General features: G+C 40.3%; 1 protein-coding gene across 3 annotated transcripts in view; it reads right to left on the bottom strand.

Moving 5' to 3' along the window:
• Positions 1–8,740: 8,740 nt before the first annotated feature.
• The window catches only part of POU6F2 (POU class 6 homeobox 2), a 439,608-nt gene continuing 424,645 nt past the window's right edge, over positions 8,741–23,703 (bottom strand). For 2 of the 3 annotated variants that reach the window (XM_030551384.1, XM_030551383.1), the window contains 3 exons: positions 22,377–22,545; positions 12,773–12,941; positions 8,741–9,260 (listed from right to left, as the gene is read on the bottom strand). In XM_030551384.1, coding sequence (XP_030407244.1) covers positions 8,756–9,260; positions 12,773–12,941; positions 22,377–22,545 — 843 coding nt within the window. In that variant the 3' untranslated portion in view covers positions 8,741–8,755. The remainder of the gene's footprint in view (positions 9,261–12,772; positions 12,942–22,376; positions 22,546–23,703) is intronic. The other variant, XM_030551385.1, reaches the window with a different exon arrangement.

The raw sequence follows: 23,703 nt of genomic DNA, 5'->3' as shown, positions 1-23,703 counted from the left end.
TCCAAACTTTAGGGGTGTTTGGAATCCAGATTTGAATCCAGATCTGAGTTTTGTTTCGTAGGCCCCGCTCACAGTAATGGCTGTTGGGTTGGAGCCTGGAGTGGTACAGGAAGGTATCTGGGGCAATGAAGTGATGGAAATGATTAGCACATTCATATTAGCATATTGGCAAGTTCAGAGGTTTTCACCAACACAAGAAACTGACAGGTTTTATATCATACATATCATATCTCCTACTGGGCTAGTACATACACTCCCTGCTACTGCTTTGGTGAGATGTCTGTGGCAGACATTATTGAACCAGTATGGGATGTTTTCTCTTGGCTACCTGGTTCTGAGTTCAAAATATGTGGGAGCTAGGGAAATGAGGAATTCTGACTACCCAGTCCTGAACTTTTCTGCACAGAGCACTGCACAATGCAACAGTAACCGATTGTGACTGAGACAGAAAGCATGCCAGTGTGTAGAGCGGAGAAAAAAACACGTACTCCACAATTATTTTCAAGAACATCACCCTCTCAAACAGCAATGATTCCTATTGAGCCTACTGGCTTAACACGGTGAATCCCCAGATAAAAAGGTAGCCAAGTCGCTAGAGAACACTCCTTCCTGATGAATCTATTTTGCTTCCGGAGCTTTCACTTCATTGAAGTTAAAGTCAGCAGAAGAGAATGTCTCTGCTGCAAAAAGTGGAACTCATATGTGGTCAGATCCAGTATTAGGACTTTGTTTTTCCAGCTCTAGCACTAGACTGTGATTGGTCTCATTATGGCTGCCCAGGGAATAGGGTGTGTAAGGATTCCCCTGCCCTTACACGGCCACCTGGTCTCACCTCTGGGTAACGGGGTGGGAACTGCAGAAGCTACATGCCAGATCTTGCCACCATGAAGCAAATCTGCAGGGAGGTGCAGGGGCAATATGCAGGCAATACCTATGCATTGTCAAGTGAAAGTGTCACAGTGTTGCAGATTCATCCACTCTCTGTGTCAAGGTTCCTTCCCCACTCTGAACTTTAGGGTACAGATGTGGGGACCTGCATGAACACTTCTAAGCTTAATTACTAGCTTAGATCTGGTACCACTGCCACCATCCAGAATTTCAGTATCTGGATCACTCCCTGTCCCCTCAAAACCTTCCCCTCCCTGGGTACCCTTGAGAGACTCCTTCACCAGTTCCCTGATGAGTCCAGATCCAATCCCTTGGATCTTAAAACAAGGAGAAATTAACCATCCCCCCCCTTTTCTCCCACCAATCCCTGGTGAGTCCAGATCCAATCCCCTTGGATCTAAAAACAAGGAAAAATCAATCAGGTATTAAGAAAGAAGGCTTTTAATTAAAGAAAAGAAAGGTAAAAGAAAACCCTCTGGGAGAGACTAGCATACCAGCTATTCTCACAGACAACAGATTTCAAACACAGAGGATGTTCCCCTGGGCACAATTTTAGTTACACATACAAAAAATAATACACAAATACCCAGTTTGATTCTACCTCTAATTGCATAAGACAGGTTACAAAGAAATAAACATAAACCTATTTAGTCCTTTCTAAAACTTACTACTCTGATAAGAGGCTGGTTCCTTGATCTTTTCCACTCCGGCTGAAACTGAAACTATAAACAAAGGAAAAACTTCCCTCCTTCCTTTTGAAATATCTTGTTCCCCCATTGGTTCCTCTGGTCAGGTGTTAGCTAGGCTAGGTGAACGTAATCCTTTACAGGTAAAAGAGGCATTAACCCTTACCATCTGTTTATGACACTCTGCCTCTCCACAAAATGCAGAGTTCTAGGAGGAATTATGCCTCCAGGGCAATTTGCCTCCCAGTGCTCTGCATATTCCGAGGCCTAAAGGTATAGTCAAGCACCTAGGAATTTGTCTTTTAGGGATGGGAAACTGATTGAGATTTTTTGAAGCCATTTCAGAGGCTTCTACTGACACTGGTTTGGGAGCATGTCTAGTCTTTTATTGGACCAACTTCTGTTGGTGAGAGAAACAAGCTTTTGAGCTACCCTGAGCTTGTCTTCAGGTCTGGGAAAGGTACTCTAAGGGTACGTCTTCACTAGCAACATTAAAGTGCTGCTGTGGCAAGGTGGCTGTGTAGTCATGGCACCAGCGCTGGAAGAGAGGGGAGATCTCCCAGCCCTGGGACCTCTATGAGGGGAGATCTCCCAGCACTGTAAAAAAAACCCCACCTCCTGGCACTGGTGCACTGTCTACACTGCCACGTTACAGCACTGAAACTTGCAGTGCTCGGGGGTGTGTGGGGGTGTGTTTTTTCATACCCCTGACCAAGAAAGTTACAGTGCTGTAAAGTGGCAGTGTAGACAAGGCCTAAGTGTCACTGCTAAATGCAAGGTGGACCAGACTGTTTAGCATAAGTAGTTAGTACATATTCTAAGGGCCAGTCAAGGGAGAGTGGCCCATTAACAACTGTGCAGTCATAAGACAAAAAGAAGGGGTAGTGGGTTACAGATTGTTGTAATAAGCCATAAACACAGTATCTCTGTTCAGTCCCTCTTTTGGTGCACAAAATTCTCTGAGCCCGCCATCTAGCCCTCCCCAGCTTCCACCCTCTGTGCTCTGGAAATGCAGATGGTCACATCATGGGAGCAGAAGAAGGGAAAGGGTTTCCTGTACCCAACACACTTGTGCTGGAACAGTTATGCTGTGATTTGGCCCAAAATAGACACAAAAGGCGCTGCAGCTATTACTGCGGTGTATGTTCAAACAGCCGTGATGTTCCAGTGCAGACGAACTTCTGTCCGTTACCATTCATATGGAGCTCTTATTGCTGTGAGGACAATGGAAGTCCAGTTTCACGAAGGATTTTGAGATTTTGAAATCTGGCTTAGTTCCAAATGGAACTGAAAGCAGAACAGTTCAGAGTTCTCCATGAAAGAAAATTCCAAATGAGATAGTTTGTTCCAGTTTTGACTCTGTAAAATTGTGTATTGTAATGTATGTGAATACAAAATTTAAAAAATTCAAAATGTTCTGAAAATATTGACATTGTCAGAATTTTTTTTTTTTTGGTTTTCTTCCAAAATTAAATTCCAACAAAACTGACCCAATTTTGTGAAGCATTTTGATTTTGATTGAATGGCATTTTCTGAGGAATATGGTTCTGTCAAAGTTTCTTCAACCCACTCTAACTGAACGTCTTCCTTCTACCCTATACCATAGTCACAAAGGATGAAGAAAGAATTGAATAGTGAAGCTATATAAATTACGTAAAAAATGTGAGAGAAACCATTCGAGACAAATATAGAAGGCTAAAATCAGGCCAGTCAGCTATACTCTCTTCTTTCCTAAACTTACCTTGCTTTGTTATAGGAGCTGTGGTGCACTGGAAGATTCAATGGTTCTAGCCTTAACTTTCATATGTGTTGTGTTTCATTTGGCCTCGGGGATGATATAAATTTACCTGAATGACTATGATATTCTTTAAACATCATTTCTATCCTGCATCCCATATTTATACAGAAATTATTAAGATATTACTAGGGTCCTACCAAATTCACGGTCATAAAAATATGTCACGGACAGTGAAATCTGGTCTTCTCCATGAAATCTGGTCTTTTGCTTGCTTTTACTCTATACTATACAGATTTCACGGGGAGATCAGCATTTCTCAAATTGAGGGGGCCTAACCCAAAAGAAAGTTGGGGAGGTCACAAGGTTATTTTGGGGAGGTCATAGTATTGCCATCCTTACTTCCATGCTGCCTTCAGATCTGAGCAGCTGGAGAGTGGCAGCTGTTAACCAGGTACCCAGCTCTGAAGGCAGTGCCCTGCCAGCTGCAGCGCAGAAGTATGGGTGGCAATACCATGCCATGCCATCCTTACTTCTGTGCTGCTTCTCGTGGCAGTTCTGCCTTCAGAGCTAGGCTCCCAGGCAGCAGCTGCTGCTCTCCAGTTGCCTAGCTCTGAAGGCAGTGCCACCATCAGCAGCAGCACAGAAGTAAGGGTAGCAGTACTACCCCTTTGCCCCCAATAAACTTGCAGTCCCTCCACAACTCCTTTATGGGTCAGGATCCCTAAAATTACACCACCATGAAATTTCAGATTTTAATAGCTGAAATCATGAAATCTAAAATCTTATGACTGTGAAATTGACCAAAATGGATTGTGAATTTGGTAGGGCCCTAGATATCGCTAATGCTAACCTGGATGCCCACTTGAGAAGTTAATATTTTATGTGTTCAGAAACATGCAGATAAAGGTGCATCCAATGGCAGCAACTGGATTTTTTTTCTTTCAAGCATTTAACTATTTTTGTATTGAGCTGATGTGAAATTACATGAGCTCTGATCATGTGAATAATGCATGAATTTTTAGACAAACATGATACAAGCTTATTTTTCATGTCAAACAATTCTTTATTTTTTATGGTACAAATTAAAAGTGACAGATCTTGAAGCTGTTAAGAAATACACAAAGTGCAGCTTTACTGACCATACAGATATTGCTCTAGATTAAGTACGTTTTTGTCAGTTTTTTTTTAAATGTTAAGCAACCTGTGCAGATAAATCAGCTTTGGTTTCAAAGTCAGAGCAGTAAGGAGCTTTTAAATATCCAGTTTGGCTTCTAGGTCACAAGTCCACCAAATCAACTCCTTTTCAAATTTTTTTTTTTTAAATAATACAATACAGTCCATTTTGTACTGTCATCTTTCCTGCTGCATGCTCCATGCATGGAAAAGCAGATCTCTTTGCAGTGCTTCATAAGTGACCCTGGTGACCATTCTGTAGATTATAGCACATTGGACAAAAAAGAAATAGTAATATCACTTTTTTTTTTAACAATAAATAAACTAATGTGCCCCACATAATCTCAAGTTGGAAACAAGCAAATCACATGACAAAAAGCTCATTACAAAATGTTATCCAAACAGATTTTACAGTCAAACATTGACATGGAAATCAGTTTCCTCTCTTATTTTATTTCTTATTTGAATGTTGGTCATTAACTGGGTACAAGTAGAGTGCTGAGGTAAAACACTGATGAACAGTTTTATTTCTATATTTCTTTTTTTTAAATAGTAACAGTTTAGTATTGAGAGATTGTCAGCAACATTTAGCCATATCTATACAATGTGCATATACCTACATACATTGAGCTTTGGTCCAGCATTGAGAAGACGAGCAAAGGCATTTTACATATTTCTTTTTGGTTATAGCTTGAGTTCTTTGATACGCCTCTACTTGTTCCTTCCTAGCTCCTTTTTGCTTTCTTGTTCTCTCTTTCTCTTTTTTTCAGTTATAACATAAAGAAACTGGAACCCTTTGAATGCATTTGAGTTCTTAAATTGCTCAAAATAATTTTTAGTGGAAAACATAAAAAGATAAAAACAGAACAAAAATTTAACTTGTGGTTCATTAGTCAAATAATAATAATTTTTTTTAAAAAAAATCTCCTTTTAAACAAATTGCAAAACCGCTCTACAATCATACATTGCTAGAAAGTCTCTTGTTTCATTTGTTGGTAGCAGCCTACCTTTTTGTCACATGGAAACTTAAAAGGTATTCAAATATAATTGATATATGACATTTGTTTACAAATGGAAATGTAAATAAAACAATATACATGGCCCAAAAAAGATTTATCTCCTAAGAATCTGTTCAGGCACCATATATGCCTTATAGCAAAAATCTGTTCATTAAAAAAATTAATACAAGAAGCATTACAATACCTTATAAATAATTTACAAAAAATAATACAAAATTTGAAAGCTGTTGAAAAAAAAATTACCACACATGAATAGTTTGAAGACTGTGGGATGAGCTTCATTTTTCTTGTTCCAAACTGGCGATTTATATTTATTTTACATTTTCACTGTCCTAGTTATATCCTTCCAGTAAGTACTTTTGAACAGACCAGACCTTATATAACTGCTGCCTGCATATTTTTAAACATTTAGCATCCTTTATACAATGTTTGGTTAACTTTCCTTCTCAGGGATTTTTTTCTTTGCAGAATTTAGAGCAGCTCCTGGGAGAGATGAACTCTAGTTTTTTGATAGAGCAAGGATGACAATTTTGGTCCCAGAGCTGTTGATTTTGTATGTGTCTGTGGAGTTTCAGAGGTGGTGGAATGGGTGATCACGTTGCTGGTGTTAATGACTGGGTAAGCTGTAGTCCAATTAGTCGCATACTGAAGAGACAGGTAGGACTTTACCAGCATCCATTTCCAAACGCTGTCTATTCTTCATAGTTTCCAAGCTGGTTTCTGAGTGGTCTCCTGATCATTGTATAAATTCAGTTGTAGCCATAACTATACATACCACAGCTTTATCTTAATTAGCTAACGAGCTATATAGGTATACTTAGGGATGAGAAAAGAAGAAGAAAAAAAAGACGACCCAGAGGAGCAGATGTTGCTATGAAGTTATTTCGCTCATCCCTTCGAATACACAGCTTGGGTTAGGGATTTTTATTTTCTATTTCCCCTTACAAAATTTACCTGCACTTAACAGTAGGATTTTATTTTTCACAGATATTTACATTTCAACAGCAGGAAAAGTGACTATAACAATCCTTTCCCTCACTTCAGAAAAAACAACAACAAAAAATATCCTTATACGTTTTGCTGAAGTTTAAAGCTTAAAAAGTATTCACGAGAATGAGTCCAACCTGGGACAGTGGATCCACATCACTCTTTGAGCAGCTCAGATCTGGATGCAGTGCCACACATGGAAGGTGATCTCTGGACCCTTAAAATTCCATGGGCCCTGCAGAGATTTTTTTATACTACAGGGTGAATTCTATCAATAAAACAGAGAGAGTGAGATCCAGAGCCCATTGAAGTCACTGGGAGTCTTTCTATTGCTTTCAATGGGTTTCGGATCAGGCCCTGAGTTCTTGAAAAAAATAATTCTGCAGGTGTAATTTGCAGGTTCCAGAGCTCTAGGATGGATTCAGATCCCATTTAGACTCTCAAAAGTCCAGACCAACTCTGCTGAAGTAAGTGGAGTTAACTGGGATTTATACCAGCATATCTGAGAGCAGAATTTTACTCTACATCTGTACAATAGATTGAACCTAATTCCCACATGTGAACTTTTGGAAAGTCCAGATCAGGATGTGGCCTCTACCTTTACAATAGCGCAACCCACAACCCTGGATCAGAATTTCAAGGAAGTTTGGATCCACATATGAGCTTTGCAGGTGAGGTTCATACCACGTCCTTTTTCTTCTCTGAGCCTTGATATACTCTTGGATCCAATGACCATAGAGTTTTAGAAGATGCCAAGTCCATCAGGAAATGAAGCCACAGAGTGAGATAAGTTGCCTTTAAAAAAAAATTTTTAGATGAAAAATGTCATGTGACCCCCCCTTCCCTATTCCCAAATGATATTCAATGCATTATTCCCAAATCCTGATTGTTTAGGTTTTTTAGTTTGCCATGGCAGTACACACCCACACAAACCCCCACACACTCCAAGAGTAGCAGTTGATAGGGAAAACATCAGTGCCAGGAGGAAAAAAAAAAAAAAAAAAGAAAGGCAGAAAAGATAAAAGTAGTAAAACAGTCCATAAGGGTGTAATGATCAAAATGTCCTCACTACTTCTTGGCCTGTCCGTTTGTTTGTTTTCATCAGACTCTCACGAAACTTCTTTGGCTAGCAGACTTTGGAGAGAAATTGCTTCACACAGAACCGTAACATAGACGCAGTATCAAACCGAGTGTGTAGTTTATATTACAAAATTAGTTTTGGTAACCTCTCCAGGTTCATGGCCAAAGGACAGAGAAATCAGGAGCCATGCTGTTGACAATGAGCACAACGCTGAGCATGTGTGCTACACTGACAGTTCCTCAGACATAATTCTAATCCTTCTTTGTCCTCTATTGCATTTCAGCATAATCTATATAAAAGTGTTTAGGTTTCACTTTTCTTTTAAAAATCTTTAAACAGTATTGGGGGAAGAGGCAGGAAAAGTGTTAGACAAATCAAAATAGAAATCAATACTTTACACTTTTAGGGGGAAAATACTGAACCCTACAACTCACAATAAAAAGAAAGTCATTTTGGCACACAAACACTTGAAGGTTGCAAAATTGTGTAGATAAAAAAAGGTGTGTGTGTGTATGTGTGTTTGTGAGCACTATGGAATGGCTAACATCTGTTATATCCACCTGCAGGGGGTGTGACAAAGGGTGGAAGAAATGAATTGTACTATTTTTTCTCTTTGTAAAGTACAAATGTAAAAACTCATAACACAATTTTATGCTTGTAAAAGAGTAGACTAACAATCTAGTTTGCAATGCCATGTTTCTGACTTTGGTTAATAGTTTTCATAGTGAATCAGCACTTGATACCTGAAAGGCTACAATTACTCCTCCAGGTGGCAGACTTGTATTCTTTTTTAAACAGATAAAAGTTTTTTTTTTCTTTTTTTTTCTTTTCCTTAAAACATATTCACATTTTCATAATACACAGAAAAGAAGTAAGCAGTTATTTGGTTTGCTTTAAGTCCATTTAAAAAAATGGCTTTTTTGGGTGGGTGGGTGGGTGGGAGCTAATTCTACAATACACACACACACTAAGTGCTGTGTATTTTGTTTGTTTTTGTTTGGTGGTTTTGTTTTTGTTTTGTTTTTTGTTTTTATATAGGAAAACCCAGGGACATTTATAAACTGTTCTGTCCATCTTGTAGTTTTCTCAGTCTTTTACTTACAAGGGTGATGAATGGGCATTTTCAGAGTCCAAATGGTTAAATTTTTGTTTGTATGTTTCCTTTTCTTTTATTTTCTTCTTTTTAGGAGTTTTCTTCCAGAGAGTCTGTTAAGGGCTCCATAGGGACTGCTGTCGCCGGCTCATGCTGTTTTAAACGTTTAATTGTGTTCTTCAGTGCTTGCCTCTTATTGCAGAACCAAACTCTAACTACTTCCCGGTCATAGTTCAGTTTCTCTGCAATCTCTGTCATTTCCTGCCCAGAGGGATGAGTGTTCTTCTCAAAGTGGGCATTCAAGATCTCAAGAGCTTGTGGTGGGAATGAGGTACGCCTCTTGCGCTTTTTGGATGGTTCACTTCCGATAAACTCAGTCAGGTTCTGCATACCTGCTCGATGGCGGGCCTCAGCCTCAGCCATCCACCGCTCAAGCACCGGCTTTATCTTCTGGGCACTTTTAGGGGTGATGTCCAGCTTTTCAAACCTGGCAGGATACAAAAGGCCAGGGTTCAGTTTGGCTGTCAGACTGCTAGCTATAGTGTTCTCTTGGGCTTCCTGTGGTAGGAAAAAGTGGCTTCTCAGGATGGTGTGTCTGAGGGAAAATTGAGAAAGAAGAGTCTTACACTGATGCTCTGCCAGGGTGGGACTTCCTGCCTGCCTGACTAATTGACTGGCAGAGATAATTTACAATGGATTACAATGGAAAGCCATCATATATCTAGGTATAGTAAGATAGATAATTAAGAAAACACAAATGAGCACTGTGACAAAATACCAAGAATTCAGTAAGCAACATAATACAGGCTATAAAGTTCAGTTTTTGTAGTTCAAGATCAATTTTTCATGATCCTCAAATGCCTGAAGACTAAACCTAATTACAGGAAATGACATCAAAGGCAACTGATTCTTATTCGTTGTTAATTATCTTGTTTACCCTTCCATCCCATATTGTCCAAATGCCACAGCTTTAGTAATACAAAGCAATAGTGGCTGCTAGCCTCTGAATTTCAGGTTTCATTTTCCCATTTTTTTAAAGCAATTTTCACTGTATGCAAGTTAACACTGTGTCCCTTCTCTGGGTAGGAAAAAAACTCCCATATCTACTGTAGTGTTTGGCTCAAGCAGCTGGACACATCGTAATTATCCTGAATGCCCCCACAACATGCTAAGGCAGACTCATGCCTTTCGAATGAAACCCAGCATAATAGTACACTAATATGCTGTGGCACCAAGCTGGGTTTATTGTGGGATATCTGCAAACTGTGCTGGAATGATATCATTTCCTGTAAATGAGGTCTTCTATGTATCGTTTTGCCATCAAAAGTCCTTCATTAGATTTCAGATCAGGATGTACAAATATTGAGAAGTATCTGAAGAAACACCACACGGAGCTTTCATTCTTTCAAAAACAACCTATAAGAACTAACTTCACTTTTCAAGTCTTCATTGTAAGTCCTTGCTGCTTTGATTTATCATTTTGTCTAGCTTTACATTTGAAATTCTTAATCAAATTCCATAACATCATTCATTTGTATTTTCCCCAGCCCCTGTTTCCACTCCGGACCTTAGAATATTTAATGCTTTTGAAAAGCAACATGACTGCATAGCATCCGATTGCACTATCCAGTCCTCATGGTGTGAAAGTGCCACCGCTCTTGGTAATCAGAAGATGCTTTAAAAGAGGAGGCAGACTGAATTCATGTCTTTATGCCTCTTAACCCAGGGTCTGGAACTGGGATTCTGTAACTGCTGGTGCAGCATCAACTACCGAAAATTCTGGATGCACCATGTGGCAAGCTTCGAAAACATTCCAGGAGCAAATATAATATCTTACACACAAATCATTGAGGGGAATAACCAATGCTCCAGAAAATTTATAATAGGTGGTTATATTCCTATGGCAGTATGGACTGCCAGGTTTTCCCCTCTTCGGTGATATTTTAATTGCGTAATGTATTTTTATAACTGTGTCACAAGTTAGGAAAGTGCCAATATTGCGTCTGACGAAATTGGTATTCACCCACGAAAGCTTATGCTCCACTACTTCTGTAAGTCTATAAGGTGCCACAGGACTCTGTTGCTTTTTACAGATCCAGACTAACATGGCTACCCCTCTGATACTCGACACCAATATTGATATGTATTGTATTTTATTTTTGCATGAAGAATATGTTAGTAAAGTGGAATGTGCTGCAAATGGCACCTAGGTATTCCCCTAGGGCACGTGAGTTGGAAATTCAACTTGCTTATCCTCTTCCCATGAAGTTCATATAGCAGCTGCTTTTTTATCATTAAGGAAAAGAGAGAACTCAGTATTTCTGAGGAAGGGGTTACTGCTATTGAAGTGGCCTGCTTTTGTGCTTAACAAGAAGTGCACAGTCATTACAGATTATTGCATCCCAATGGGATGCCTCAAAAGGTGGAGAGGAAAAGGTAAAAATTATAACCTTGCAAGCATTTGGGGCCAGATTCCAAACCTGCTACTCAGGCTCAGCATTGATTTACTCCTCAAATACACCCACTGATTTCAATGGGGTTACTGAGTAGAGTGGGGTAAGTCCATACGCATTGTCAGGCTCCCCACTTCTGGCCCTTGATTAACTATCTACTTCTAACTTAATCATAGCTGTGTTTTTCATTATAATCACTTAGCGGGTAATCCTTTTTTCATTGTAATTCAAAGGATTTCAACCAGGTTACTGGGATCTGCATGTTAAAGGTTGGGAGACGGGGGTGGGGGTGGGGGGAGGGACAAGAAGAAAATAAACCAAACATAAGCAAAGCAAACTTCAATTTATAAACTTAAAGTATGGCATGTTAAAAAGCAATCTACAGCTACTACAAATTGGCAATTGCTAAAAACACTTTCTGTTTTAGGCGTTCTTTACCAACTGACCATACAGAAAAAATAAAATTAATGCTTAGGAACAAGCAGCAATAGCATCCATATCATTGGTGTTGCTTGTTAGTGTTGATGCTTCAGTACACGTTGTTTGGTATAACAATATACAAGTCTTGAAACAAATTTCCCAGCAGTAGTATCCTTGTATAGACTGAATAAAGGTTATTTTCTACAGGGAGGTATCTTATAAGAAAAAACAGTAGGGGAGACCATAGAAGTGAGAGGATCCTATGGAGCTTTTTGTATTTAACAACAATCAATGGGTTTTATGGAAAATCATTGAGCAAAATGTGAGCTGCAAGCTCACTACCCCATACTGATGTTATTTATAACCTCAGTCTTAAACTGCAGGAAAAGTATACTTCCGTCCTATGGGGAATACATTAAAAGTATAAAGAGCAGATAAAAAGACAGAGCATTTCATGGATCACCAAGAACAAAATCCACTTAAATGAGCTTAGAGTTGGTTTCTTGGCTTTCACTGATGGAGGAGGACTATAAGGCATTGCCCAAGAGGAAAAAGTTGTTACCTAAGTGTGTTTGTTACCTCATGCATAAACATGGGATTAGTGTAACATACATACATGTATACATGGTGTTTGCTTCTGACTACTTAACTTTAACTCCATCAAGACTGCATCATTTTTTTTCTTAAGATTAGAGCAGATTCTTACTCATTTTCTGTACATTTTTTAAACACTTGGGTAATAAAAAGATTAACACTAGAAAGTTTGCAAGATACCAAGTAGTAAATTTTTTCTCCCTTCTGTGTTGCCTAGGTAAATCATTATTAACATCCTGTATATGAAGTGCGAACCACAATAATACAGGCTTTAACTTAGCAGGGATGCAGCCATGAAATATCTGTTCAGTAACCCTATCTGTAGAAAATGGCACAGTATGAAAAGGGTCAGCTGGTGCTTATACAGCATCAGCAGGGTTTCCAGCTCCACTACTGAATTAAGTCTCAATGCCAGGAACATATATATTGTTTCATACTTTTTGTTAAAAAAGGAAAAGACAAAAGTTGTTTTAGAGGCACACAGTAAGTACAGTTTATCTGCCAGATACCAACATTATTTGCTAGTCTAAGTAATTAATGAATTCTAAGGACACATGATTAAAATAGTCGTATACGCCAGAATAATAAACACAGTTAAGAACAAAGAGAGGAGAATATAGCTTATTATGTAACTTGTTACCTGCAGATGGCAGACTGGCTATAGGCTGGGCCTTCTGTGGCACTTAGAGCTTGGCCAACTTGAGTCTGTGTCAGACCAAGAGACAGGCGCCGGATTTTAAAAGCTTTGGCAAATTCTCGGATTTCCTCCAAATTCACCCCATCCACCTCACCAGTGGCTGTTTGAGGATCTGTTGAAATATTTTTAAATTGTGTAAACACTTCATACTACATTTGAGCCGTCCAGGATTACTGCATTTTCTTGGGAAGTGCAAGCTGGATTTATTTCCCCTAACAGAGAGAGACTGGTACTGTCAGAAGTTACAAAACATTCTTAATTATTTTCATCACTAAAACACTACCAAGTTTTCAGACCAAGGTATTTACAGTTCATTTCAAGGTAGTAGGGAAGATTTTCAAAGGCATAAATGGCAAGTAGGTGCCTACTTTGTAAGAACTTAAGAATGGCTGTACTGGGTCAGACCAAAGGTCCATCTAGCCTAGTATCCTGTCTTCCGACAGGAGGAATGAACAGAACAGGTAAACATCAAGTGAGCCTTCCTCTGTTGCCCAATCTCAGCTTCTGGCAAACAGAAGCTAGGGGCACCATCCCTGCTCATACCGGCTAATAGCCATTGATGGATCTATCCATGAACGTATCTAGTTTTTTTTGAAGCCTGTGATAGTCCTGGCTTTCACAACAGGCTCTGGCAAAGAGTTCCACAGGTTGACTGTGTGTTGTGTGAAAAACTACTTCCTTTTGTTTGTTTTAAACCTGCTGTCTACTAATTTCATGTGGTGACCCCTAGTTCTTGTGTTATGAGAAGGAGTAAATAACACTTTCTTATTTACTTTCTCAACACCAATCATGATTTTATAGACTTCTATCATATCCCCCCATAGGTGTGTTTTTTCCAAGCTGAAAAGTCCCTGTCCTATTAATCGCTCCTCATATGGAAGCCGGTCCATACCCCTAATAATTTTTGTTGTCCTTTTCTGAACCTTTTCCAATTCTAATATATCTTTTTTGAGATGGGGCGACCACATCAGCATGCAGTATTCAAGATGTGGGCGTACCATGGATTTATATAGAGGCGATATATTTTCTTTCTTTATATCTATACCTTTCTTAATGATTCCCAACATTTTTGCTTTTTTGACTGCTGCTGCACATTGAGTGGATATTTTCAGAGAACTCTCCACAACGACTCCAAGATCTTTTTCTTGAGTGGTAACAGCTAATTTACACCCCATCATTTTATATGTATAGTTGGGATCATGTTTTCCAATGTGCATTACTTTGCATTCATCAACAATGAATTTCATCTGCATTTTGTTGCCCAGTCACCCAGTTTTGTGAGACCCTTTGTAGCTCTTCACAGTCTGCGTGGGACTTAACTATCATGAATAGTTTTGTATCATCTGCAAATTTTGCCACCTCACTGTTTACCCCTTTTTCCAGATCATTTATGAATATGTTGAATAGGGCTGGTTCCAATACAGACCCCTGGGGGACACCACTATTTACTGTTTTCCATTCTGAAAACTAACCGTTTATTCCTACCCTTTGCTTCCTACCTTTTAACCAGTTACCAGTCCATGAGAGGACCTTCCCTCTTATCTTATAACAGCTTACTTTGCTTAAGAGCCTTTAGTGAGGAACCTTGTCAAAGGCTTTCTGAAAATCTAAGTACATTATATTCACTGGATCCCTCTGGTTTATATGCTTGTTGACCTCCTCAAAGAATTCTAGTAGATTGGTGAGGCATGATTTCCTTTTACAAAAACCATGTTGAATCTTCCCCAACAAATTATGTTCATCTATGTGTCTGACAATTTTGTTCTTTACTTTAGTCTCTATCAGTTTGCCCAGTACTGAAATCAGGCTTACCGGCCTGTAATTGCTGGGATCACCTCTGTAGCCCTTTTAAAAATTGGCGTCACATTAGCTATTCTTCAGACATTTGGTACAGAAGCTGATTTAAATGATAGGTTACAGACTACAGTTAGTAGTTCTGCAATTTTGCATTTGAGTTCCTTCAGAACTTTTTGGTGAATACCATCTGGTCCTGGTGACTTATTACTGTTTAGTTTATCAATTTGTTCCAAAACCTCCTCTAATGACACCTCAATCTGTGACAGTTCCTCAGATTTATCACCTACAAAGAATGGCTCAGGTTTGGGAATTTCCCTCACATACTCAGTCTTGAAGACCGATACAAAGAACTCATTTAGTTTCTCAGCAAAGTCTTATCATTCTTCGAAGCTCCTTTAGCATCTCAATCATCCAGTAGCCCCACTGGTTGTTTAGCAGGCTTCCAGCTTCTGATGTACTTAAAATTTTTGTTGCTATTACTTTTTGAGTCAGTGGGACTTAGATTCTTCACTACCATTTCTGCCTTTGAAAATCTCCTCCAGTTTCAGCAAATAACGCTCACAGTCGTCTCTGATTATCTTTGGCTCACACAAGGGGCTGGCATTTGTTTTTCCTTTGGAGTTTAAAATGTGCACAACTGATGAAAATGGGCTGAGTCTTTAAATCTGAAATTAAGTCTTTTCTGCTTTAGCTGGAACAAATGCAAACAAATCAACCAAACAAAAAACCAAAAAAATCACTCAAGCCCATCCCATCCAAATATTTCTGTTCGAAACATCTTAATTTTATAATCAGTGCTTAAAACACGTCTTTGTGGGAAAACATCCTTTCAGGGTTTACATTCTGCACCTCATCAGGTTGCCAACCAAGCAGCAGAGTATTTGCAATGTCAGCCATCGTCTTTTAGATGGTAGTGCTGCACAATATTTTACTTTTACATTAGACCCAGAAGGTAATGCTCATGAAGCTGTGAGAATAAATTTGTCCTTTTTCTACATAGCAGTTTACTGACACAGAAGCCTTTGTCCCTGAAAGGGCACATAATAAAGGATGTCTGCCATAGGAAGGCTCCTTTGGTGCTGGATAACTCGGTCAATTTAGGACTTATCAAGGGAAATGACACAACAGCTGGAGAATGAAACTTTCCCCCCCCAAGCTACTGATCCCTGGCTAAATGAAAGCATTCACCAAGCCGGAGACAGCATGGGACTAGGATGGTGGAAGATTTCAAAGTCTTGTTCAATCCTGCATCCAGTAAAGGCATTCTCCCAGCAAGACATCTCTATTGTTCTTCACCTCATTCCTGAGACTTAGGTGAAAAGTTTTCAGCACAATAACCCATCAATTTCTGTAAATGCAAGTAGCTGTCCAAGGACTGTGCTAGACTACATTACTGTGTTGAACACCATATTATAGTGGCTCCTGCTAGTACTGCTACAGTTAAGGACTTGTCAGTATTACAGTAACAAAGCTTTCATTATCAGGGGTTTATAATCTGATGTAAAAATTCCCTTAGGATTGAAACTCCAGCTAAAACAGCTCTTAGACCAATGAGAGAAAAAGAGAGAGATTTTTAGTATATCAATTTAGCCTGTGATGATTAGAATGTTTTAAAATATAATAATAAAATCCCTAAATAATTTTTATCAGAAACAATGCTATTTTTCTCTTCTATAGTTGCAAAATAGCTTGAATTTTAAAAATGAAATTGCAGAGGTTTATATTCCATACTGTGGGCCTTGTGTGTGTTTGTGTGTGTGTGTGTGTGTGTGTTTGTGTGTAGTGTTGAGCACTCAACCATGCAACTCCTGTTGAAGTCAGTGGGGGCTGCATGTGCTCAGTATATCAGATAAATTAGGACTTATATGTATTTCATGAAGGTATGTGCATATACATATACACATGCATTATACGTGTGTGTGTGTGTGTGTGTAATATATATGTATAAATTGTATATATCGTTAGTGTGTGTAAATATAACTAAGATCATTCAGGTTTACAAAGTACGACTGTTCACAGAAACTAACCGTTATCCCATAAATGTTTGAAATATTCCTACTTGCTCTACACACATGACTTACATACCACACTGGTTATTAAGGGGGAAATTTTCAAAGACACAAATGGGAGTTGGGAGCCTAACTGTCCTTTATGCTTTCTAAATCGTCTCAGAAATGTATATAACCCCACTGACACAATAAGTTGTGAAGAGTCCCCTGAGTGATACAAATGATACAAGGCATTAAGATGATGGCCTCCTCCATTTCTTTCCTTTCTTTGCTTTAGGACTCTGAGTGGGGATGCTGGGGACAGACCAATGGACAAATCAGTCATTTCCAAAGCACTTTTAAATGTAGTTCTGAAAGCAGCAAACTCAGTATTAAGGGTATTTATAGCTATTGCTGGGAGTTGGTGGAAAGACTGAAGCCTGTTGAGACGGAAAGGATAAAGGATGTAAGAAGCTAAAGCTTGTTTGTTTGTACATGATTATGGATGTGTTGTGCTGAGTTTTATTGCAACTGGACTCTTGTGCTATGGCAGGGTTGCAAGAGTGGATTCATTGTGAAGATCATTTCCTGCACTAGGATCTTGGACTAGGGAAGAATTAGCCTGAACTCCTCCTTGGGAATGGAAATCAAAACCTATCGTGCAAAACACGAACTGGGGAGAAAAAGATCTGACATGCATGGTAGAGAATAGCTGGTATCTGTGTCAGTGAAATGGCATGTTACTGTCATGTGATGTCTTTAGAATAGGGATTGTATTAGTAGACAGGGATAGTACTGGAATAGTATCAGAGGGGTAGCCGTGTTAGTCTGGATCTGTAAAAGCAGCAAAGAATCCTGTGGCACCTTATAGACTAACAGATGTATTGGAACAAGAGCTTTCGTCGGTGAATACCCACTTCGTTGGATGCATGTAGTGGAAATTTCCAGGGGCAGGTATATATATGCAAGCAAGAAGCAGGCTAGAGATAACGAGGTTAGTTCAATCAGGGAGGATGAGGTCCTGTTCTAGCAGTTGAGGTGTGAAAACCAAGGGAGGAGAAACTGGTTCTGTAGTTGGCAAGCCATTTACAGTCTTTGCTTAATCCTGAGCTGATGAACTGAAGCTCAGCAGTTTCTCTTTGAAGTCTGGTCCTGAAGTTTTTTTGCTGCAGGATGGCCACCTTAAAATCTGCTGTTGTGTGGCCAGAGAGGTTGAAGTGTTCTCCTACAGGTTTTTGTGTATTGCCATTCCTAATATCTGATCTGTGTCCATTTATCCTTTTCTGTAGAGACTGTCCAGTTTGGCCAATGTACATAGCAAAGGGGCATTGCAGGCATATGATGGCGTATATTACATTGGTGGACATGCAGGTGAATGAACTGGTGATGGTGTGGCTGATCTGGTTATGTCCTGTGATGGTGTCGCTGGTGTATGTGGGCAGAGTTGGCATCAAGGTTTGTTGCATGGTTTGGTTCCTGAGCTAGAATTACTATGGTGCAGTGTGCAGTTACTGGTGAGAATATGCTTCAGATTGGCAGGTTGTCTGTGGGCGAGGACTTTCACCCAAGGCCTGTGAAAGTGTGGGATCATTGTCCAGGATGGGTTGTAGATCCCTGATGATGCATTGGAGGGGTTTTAGCTGGGGACTGTATGTGATGACCAGTGGAGTCCTGTTGGTTTCTTTCTTGGGTTTGTCTTGCAGTAGGAGGCTTCTGAGTACATGTCTGGCTCTGTTGATCTGTTTCCTTATTTCCTCATGTGGGTATTGTAGTTTTGAGAATGCTTGGTGGAGATTTTGTAGGTGTTGGTCTCTGTCTGAGGGGTTAGAGCAGAAGCGGTTGTACCTCAGTGCTTGGCTGTAGACAATGGATCGTGTGGTGTGCCCAGGATGGAAGCTGGAGGCATGAAGGTAGGCATAGTGGTCGTAGGTTTTCGGTATAGGGTGGTGTTAATGTGACCATCACTTATTTGCACTGTGGTGTCTAGGAAGTGGACCTCCCGTGTAGATTGGTCCAGGCTGAGGTTGATGGTGGGGTGGAAGCTGTTGAAATCGTGGTGGAATTTTTCCAGAGTCTCCTTCCCATGGGTCCAGATGATGAAGATGTCATCAATGTAGCGTAGGTAGAGAAGGGGTGTGAGTGGACGAGGGCTGGGAAAGTGTCGTTCCAGGTCGGTCATAAAAATATTGGCATATTGTGGGGCCATGCGGGTGCCCATAGTGGTGCCACTGATCTGGAGATATAGATTGTCATCAAATTTGAAATAGTTGTGTGTGAGGATAAAGGCACAGAACTCAGCAGCCAGTTGTGCTGTGGCATCATCAGGGATACTGTTTCTGACAGCTTGTATTCCATCTGTGTGTGGGATGTTTGTGTAAAGAGCCTCACATCCATGGTGGCTAGGATGGTGTTTTCTGGAAGGTCACCAATGCATTGTAGTTTCCTCAGGAAATCAGTGGTGTCACGGAGATAGCTGGCAGTGCTGGTGGCATAGGGTCTGAGTAAAGTACTGGAAAGTACTGGAATATTTTCTTCCACTCCTGAACTTTGCAGAAAGTAGCTTTTGGATCAGATTTGATCAGATTTCTATTTAGAGTCTGATCCAAAGCCAATTTAAGTCTATGGAAAGACTCCTCTGACTTCAGTCAGACTCATATATGCAGTATATTGGTTTTTCTGTGTGTCCTTTGACACAATCATCTATAATGGCTCAGGCCCCTCTCACACTACTGCCAGTTTAGATTTTTCTTGCCATCTTTCTTGCTAGGTCTGTAATTTCCCTCCTGTTTTAATGCAAATTTCTCATTCTACGTTGTAAAGAAGGCGGCTGATTTTTAAATCCAGCCGATAGCATGGAGTAGATAGTACAGTGCCAATGAGGAAAGAGGGGTATATGCCTGTCTTATGGAATTGTCATGGTCAATAGTATCAGTGTTTAGATTGAAGCTCTACCATGGCTGCAGAGCTACCACCTTCTGCTGAGAGGAGAAGGAGCCACAGGGAAATATGCACACTTGGAACCCCTCCACTTGAGGAGACAGAGAAGACGCCACATGGAATTTCCTTTCTGGTGCTGGAGGCATTAATGGGAGAGGAGGTGAGAGAATCTGGTGTGAAACCAGGGGATTCAAAAGCTCCTACAGATTTTTTCCTGTTCTCCTGCCTTGGAGAGCTTTTCTCTTTCTTCAGGGATGCTTCCTTCCAGTGTCAGCTCTGTAGGGATTAAGTAAGGCCTGGGTTTGCTCTGCTTTCTCCTGCAGAGTGCAAATCTGTTCCTATCTGTGTAGTAATGGACAAAAAACAGTGCAGAGAAAATAACACACCCTGAGGGAAGGTAGAAGTCCTGGTGTGAGGAACACCAGCAAGAGGGAAGATGTGGGTAAGGACTTCTTCACCGTGGAAGACAGAATAGAGGGTAGCTGGCCAGGTAAGGACAACAGAAAGTAAATAGGGCAAGGAGAGGCAGGACAAGACAATGCAGTCGGGAAACGTGGGCTCACAGGAGAGGGGAAAAGGAAGAGAGAAATAGCTTAGTTGTAGTTTGTTTATTTGCGAGAAGTGCTCAGATACTATGGTAATAAACATAGATAGACAAAGAGGAAATGGGATTCAGGGAGAGATGGGTCCCATAGTGTGAGGAAGAGGGATATGGTATCCATAGTAACATGTGGTGAGAAAGATCAAGAAACGAAAGGAAAGAAGAATTATAGGTTAGGGAACTGGAAGGGGAAGTAGGAGAAAAATGACCCTTAATGTTTTTTCTTTTGGGGTATGAGAAGAAAGAAAGAAAGAAAGAAAGAAAGAAAGAAAGAAGTGAATTATCTGAGAAAAGAGTACACACACAGGATAAGAGAATAAGGATAAGCACAGCGTACAGGGAAAAAAAAACCAGGAGTGAACCTTGCAGTCCTTGCTCAGGCCAAACTCTTATTTAAACAAATAGCTTTGCCTGAATGAGGACTTACAACTGCAAGATCTGACCCGAAAAGATAAAATTAAAATAAAAACCTTTAAAGGAAAAAGACAGGCAAGAGAGATAGGAAAGAAAAATGAAACACAAAGGGAAACATAAAAAGGTATCACAGGACATCATCGGAGATAATCTATAATAGAGAAGATGGAATTAGAGAAAATATACAGAAATTTTAAAAAAGGCTGAAATATTTTAGAAAACATATTGGGGGAAAACGAATGTAAAATCACAAAGAAAATATATACATAGAATGAAAAACAAACAGAAACAGACAACATGGAAAATGTATTTCACTGGAAGCTATGAAGGGCCAGATTCTGTTACCCTTACTCATGTTGAGTAGCACCTTAGTCCATGGATTTCAGTAGGGCTACCTGTAGAGTAAGTTATTACTCAATGTGAGTAAGGATGGAAAATCTTGCCCTAAGTAATTCATTAGATTATCACACCGATGTCACCCTTAAGTAACTTGCCTCTTTTGCCTCTTATAAATAGACATGGGCACATGAATATTTGCAGTGTTAATATTCTCACTAATTATACCTGAAATAAATACCGCAAATTCCTACTGCGCTACAATGACCTAGGGCTGAATTGTAGCTCAAGACTAGATGGAGCTTTTAGAAAGTGGGTACATTACTGTCTCGGGAGCAGGACAGGGACCAAATTGTTGTTTAAAGGACCACAATTCCTCCCTTGCTCCTCACATGAGGTACTGATTTACTCTTGCCTCTTGGAGCAGTAATGGACTGATCACACTGAAGTCAATGTGAGGCTTTCAATTGACTTCAATGGGCATTGGGTCAGGTCCTAAATTATTATCCTTGGTGTACTGTCTCAGCAATGCCAGCCAATGTATGGGTAGCGATGGAGCCAAGGCTTTGTTCATTCCTTGCCCATGCTTCATCCATTTGCCCAAATGGAGAATAATTGGGCATATGGAGCCTCTTACCACTTATAGCTGGAATTCAGGGCCAAGGCAGCTCACACAGGTGAGTAAAGGGAACCCTTACTGTCCGGCTACTCCCCGTCCACACACAAGTCAGTCAGTTCACACACTCGGTCCACACACAAATTAGTCTTTAGTTATCTCAGGCAACTTTTTAAGGGCGTCACATATTTTGTACATGTTTTCATGTTTTCCTGATCTTGTCCCATTGAAGCTGTTGGGGGAAAATAAACCTCACTTTAATATCCAGAAACCGGCAGGCAGCCAGTACATACCATTGAGCACTGGTGTCATATTTTCCCGGAAAGATACACTACTTAATAAGCAGGCTGCTATATTCTGCACCAGCTTCAGTTTCTAGGTTGGTTAAAGGAACATTGCACATGCCAGTCTGGATCAGATCCAAGATCCATCTAGTCAAGCATACTGTTTGATAGTGGCCAGCAACAGATGCTTCAGAGAAAGGTGTATAAACCCCACAGTAGGCAGATTTTTGGGTAGTCCACCCCCCATGTAGGTGTCATTCTGATCTCACATAGTTAGAGGCTGGCACAACATGAAATACCTTTTAGTTTTAAGAATGAGGATAGGCTGCCACTTTGTCCACAGTTAGGGTAATCAATCAAGGGCTACTACAGTTTTTATGACCATTTTTAGTCTGGTTTGGATTTCTTAGGCCCCTTGAATCACAGCACTGAGTAGTTCTTATTGGCAAAGCTCACCCCAGTTAGCAACAGACAGTCCATTATATGAATAAGAAGGAAAGGTAGATAAAGAAGATAAGCAAGAATGGAAACAAACAGATAGGAGAAATAGAGAGAGCCAGGGCGCAATACTTACTGCTGACTAACTGGCCAACACTCAAAGCTGAAGAGGAGGAGGATGAGGAGGAAGAAGAGGAAGCCTGACGCACTGGGCTTTGAGACATAGATGCTTGACTGTGAGCCAAATGCAGAAGGTTGGATTGTGAGGCTGCTTGTCCCACTTGCGTCTGGGAGGGCTGATGGAGCTATATGTTAAAATGTAAGAATAAAAATTTAGAAATTTACTAGCAATCAGAGACTTTCCCAAAGAAACTGTTGACTCTGAATGAGTATATAATACCATGTGCAAAGTTTAGATGACAAAGGGCTGACAGGGGCAGCTTGAGCTGCGTCAAACCACCACCCTTCCCATTTTATTTAATATAATCAGATAATTTCTCTACTACTAAAAACTTCAGAGGTTCGTTATATATTTTCTTTATTGAAATGAGTATCAGAGAGATTCCTGCTTCATCCAGCAAGATTCTGATTTTATCAATGTAAGCCCTTAGCCTACAACCTGATCCATGAAGGCAAGCCCTAATTCCCTGTGTAAGTCAATGTGGTTTCATGAAGGTGGACGGGTCCTTTCAGAGTGGGACTATGGGGGGCTATAAATAAAGGAATAGTCCATTTTATGACACTAACCAATGATTCAAAATTATTTGTAATGCCTTATTATTCCTTAGTCCACAAACTTGTTCTCTCTTGGTGGAGATACTTCTGATTTATACTGGAGGAAGCAAGAGGAGAATCAGACCCTTTCTCCTAATAATGGACTCTTATGCAGGCCTGAAAAGCTAAAGACCATTGTCCGAGTATGCCAGAAGAAAGACAGGAGACACTAGATGTTATTCAATTAGGCTGCAACTTTATTCCTAAATGTCCAGGAGTACCCGGCAGATAAAATTGTATAGTGCAGGTAATTCCATAAACATTTACACATACCCAAGAGGGGAGGGCTGCTGTCTGCCCTCCCTCTTTACCCATCCTGGTCCCCAGCCAGCTCTCTGCTGGGACCTCATCCCCTCCTCAAATGAAGGTTAAGGGGGGGGGTTATAAAGGAGCAGGAGGGATGACTCTCTGACGTACTGGTCATAAGAGCCCAGAGCCCCCCTTGTTTCCACTCCTTTAAAGAATACCTTCTTAACCAATCCATTTTATCTGATCACATACCCCTTTCCCTACGGAGTACAAGCACTGGACATCCATCCCATGCTTACACAGTGAGCTGCAACATCATAACCTAACTCTGATTTCTTTTTTGCCCGAATCCTCCTCCTCACATCACCTTGGCTGACCTGGGGCTGATGGAAAAATTCCTTCCCATCCCTCCGAGAAAGGTGTGATTGGCATAATGCCCA

This window comes from Gopherus evgoodei, chromosome 2 (genome assembly GCF_007399415.2).
Source record: "Gopherus evgoodei ecotype Sinaloan lineage chromosome 2, rGopEvg1_v1.p, whole genome shotgun sequence".
Lineage (NCBI taxonomy): Eukaryota > Metazoa > Chordata > Testudines > Testudinidae > Gopherus > Gopherus evgoodei.
The sequence above is the reverse complement of the archived record's forward strand: the minus strand, read 5'-3'. Positions and strand labels throughout refer to the sequence as shown.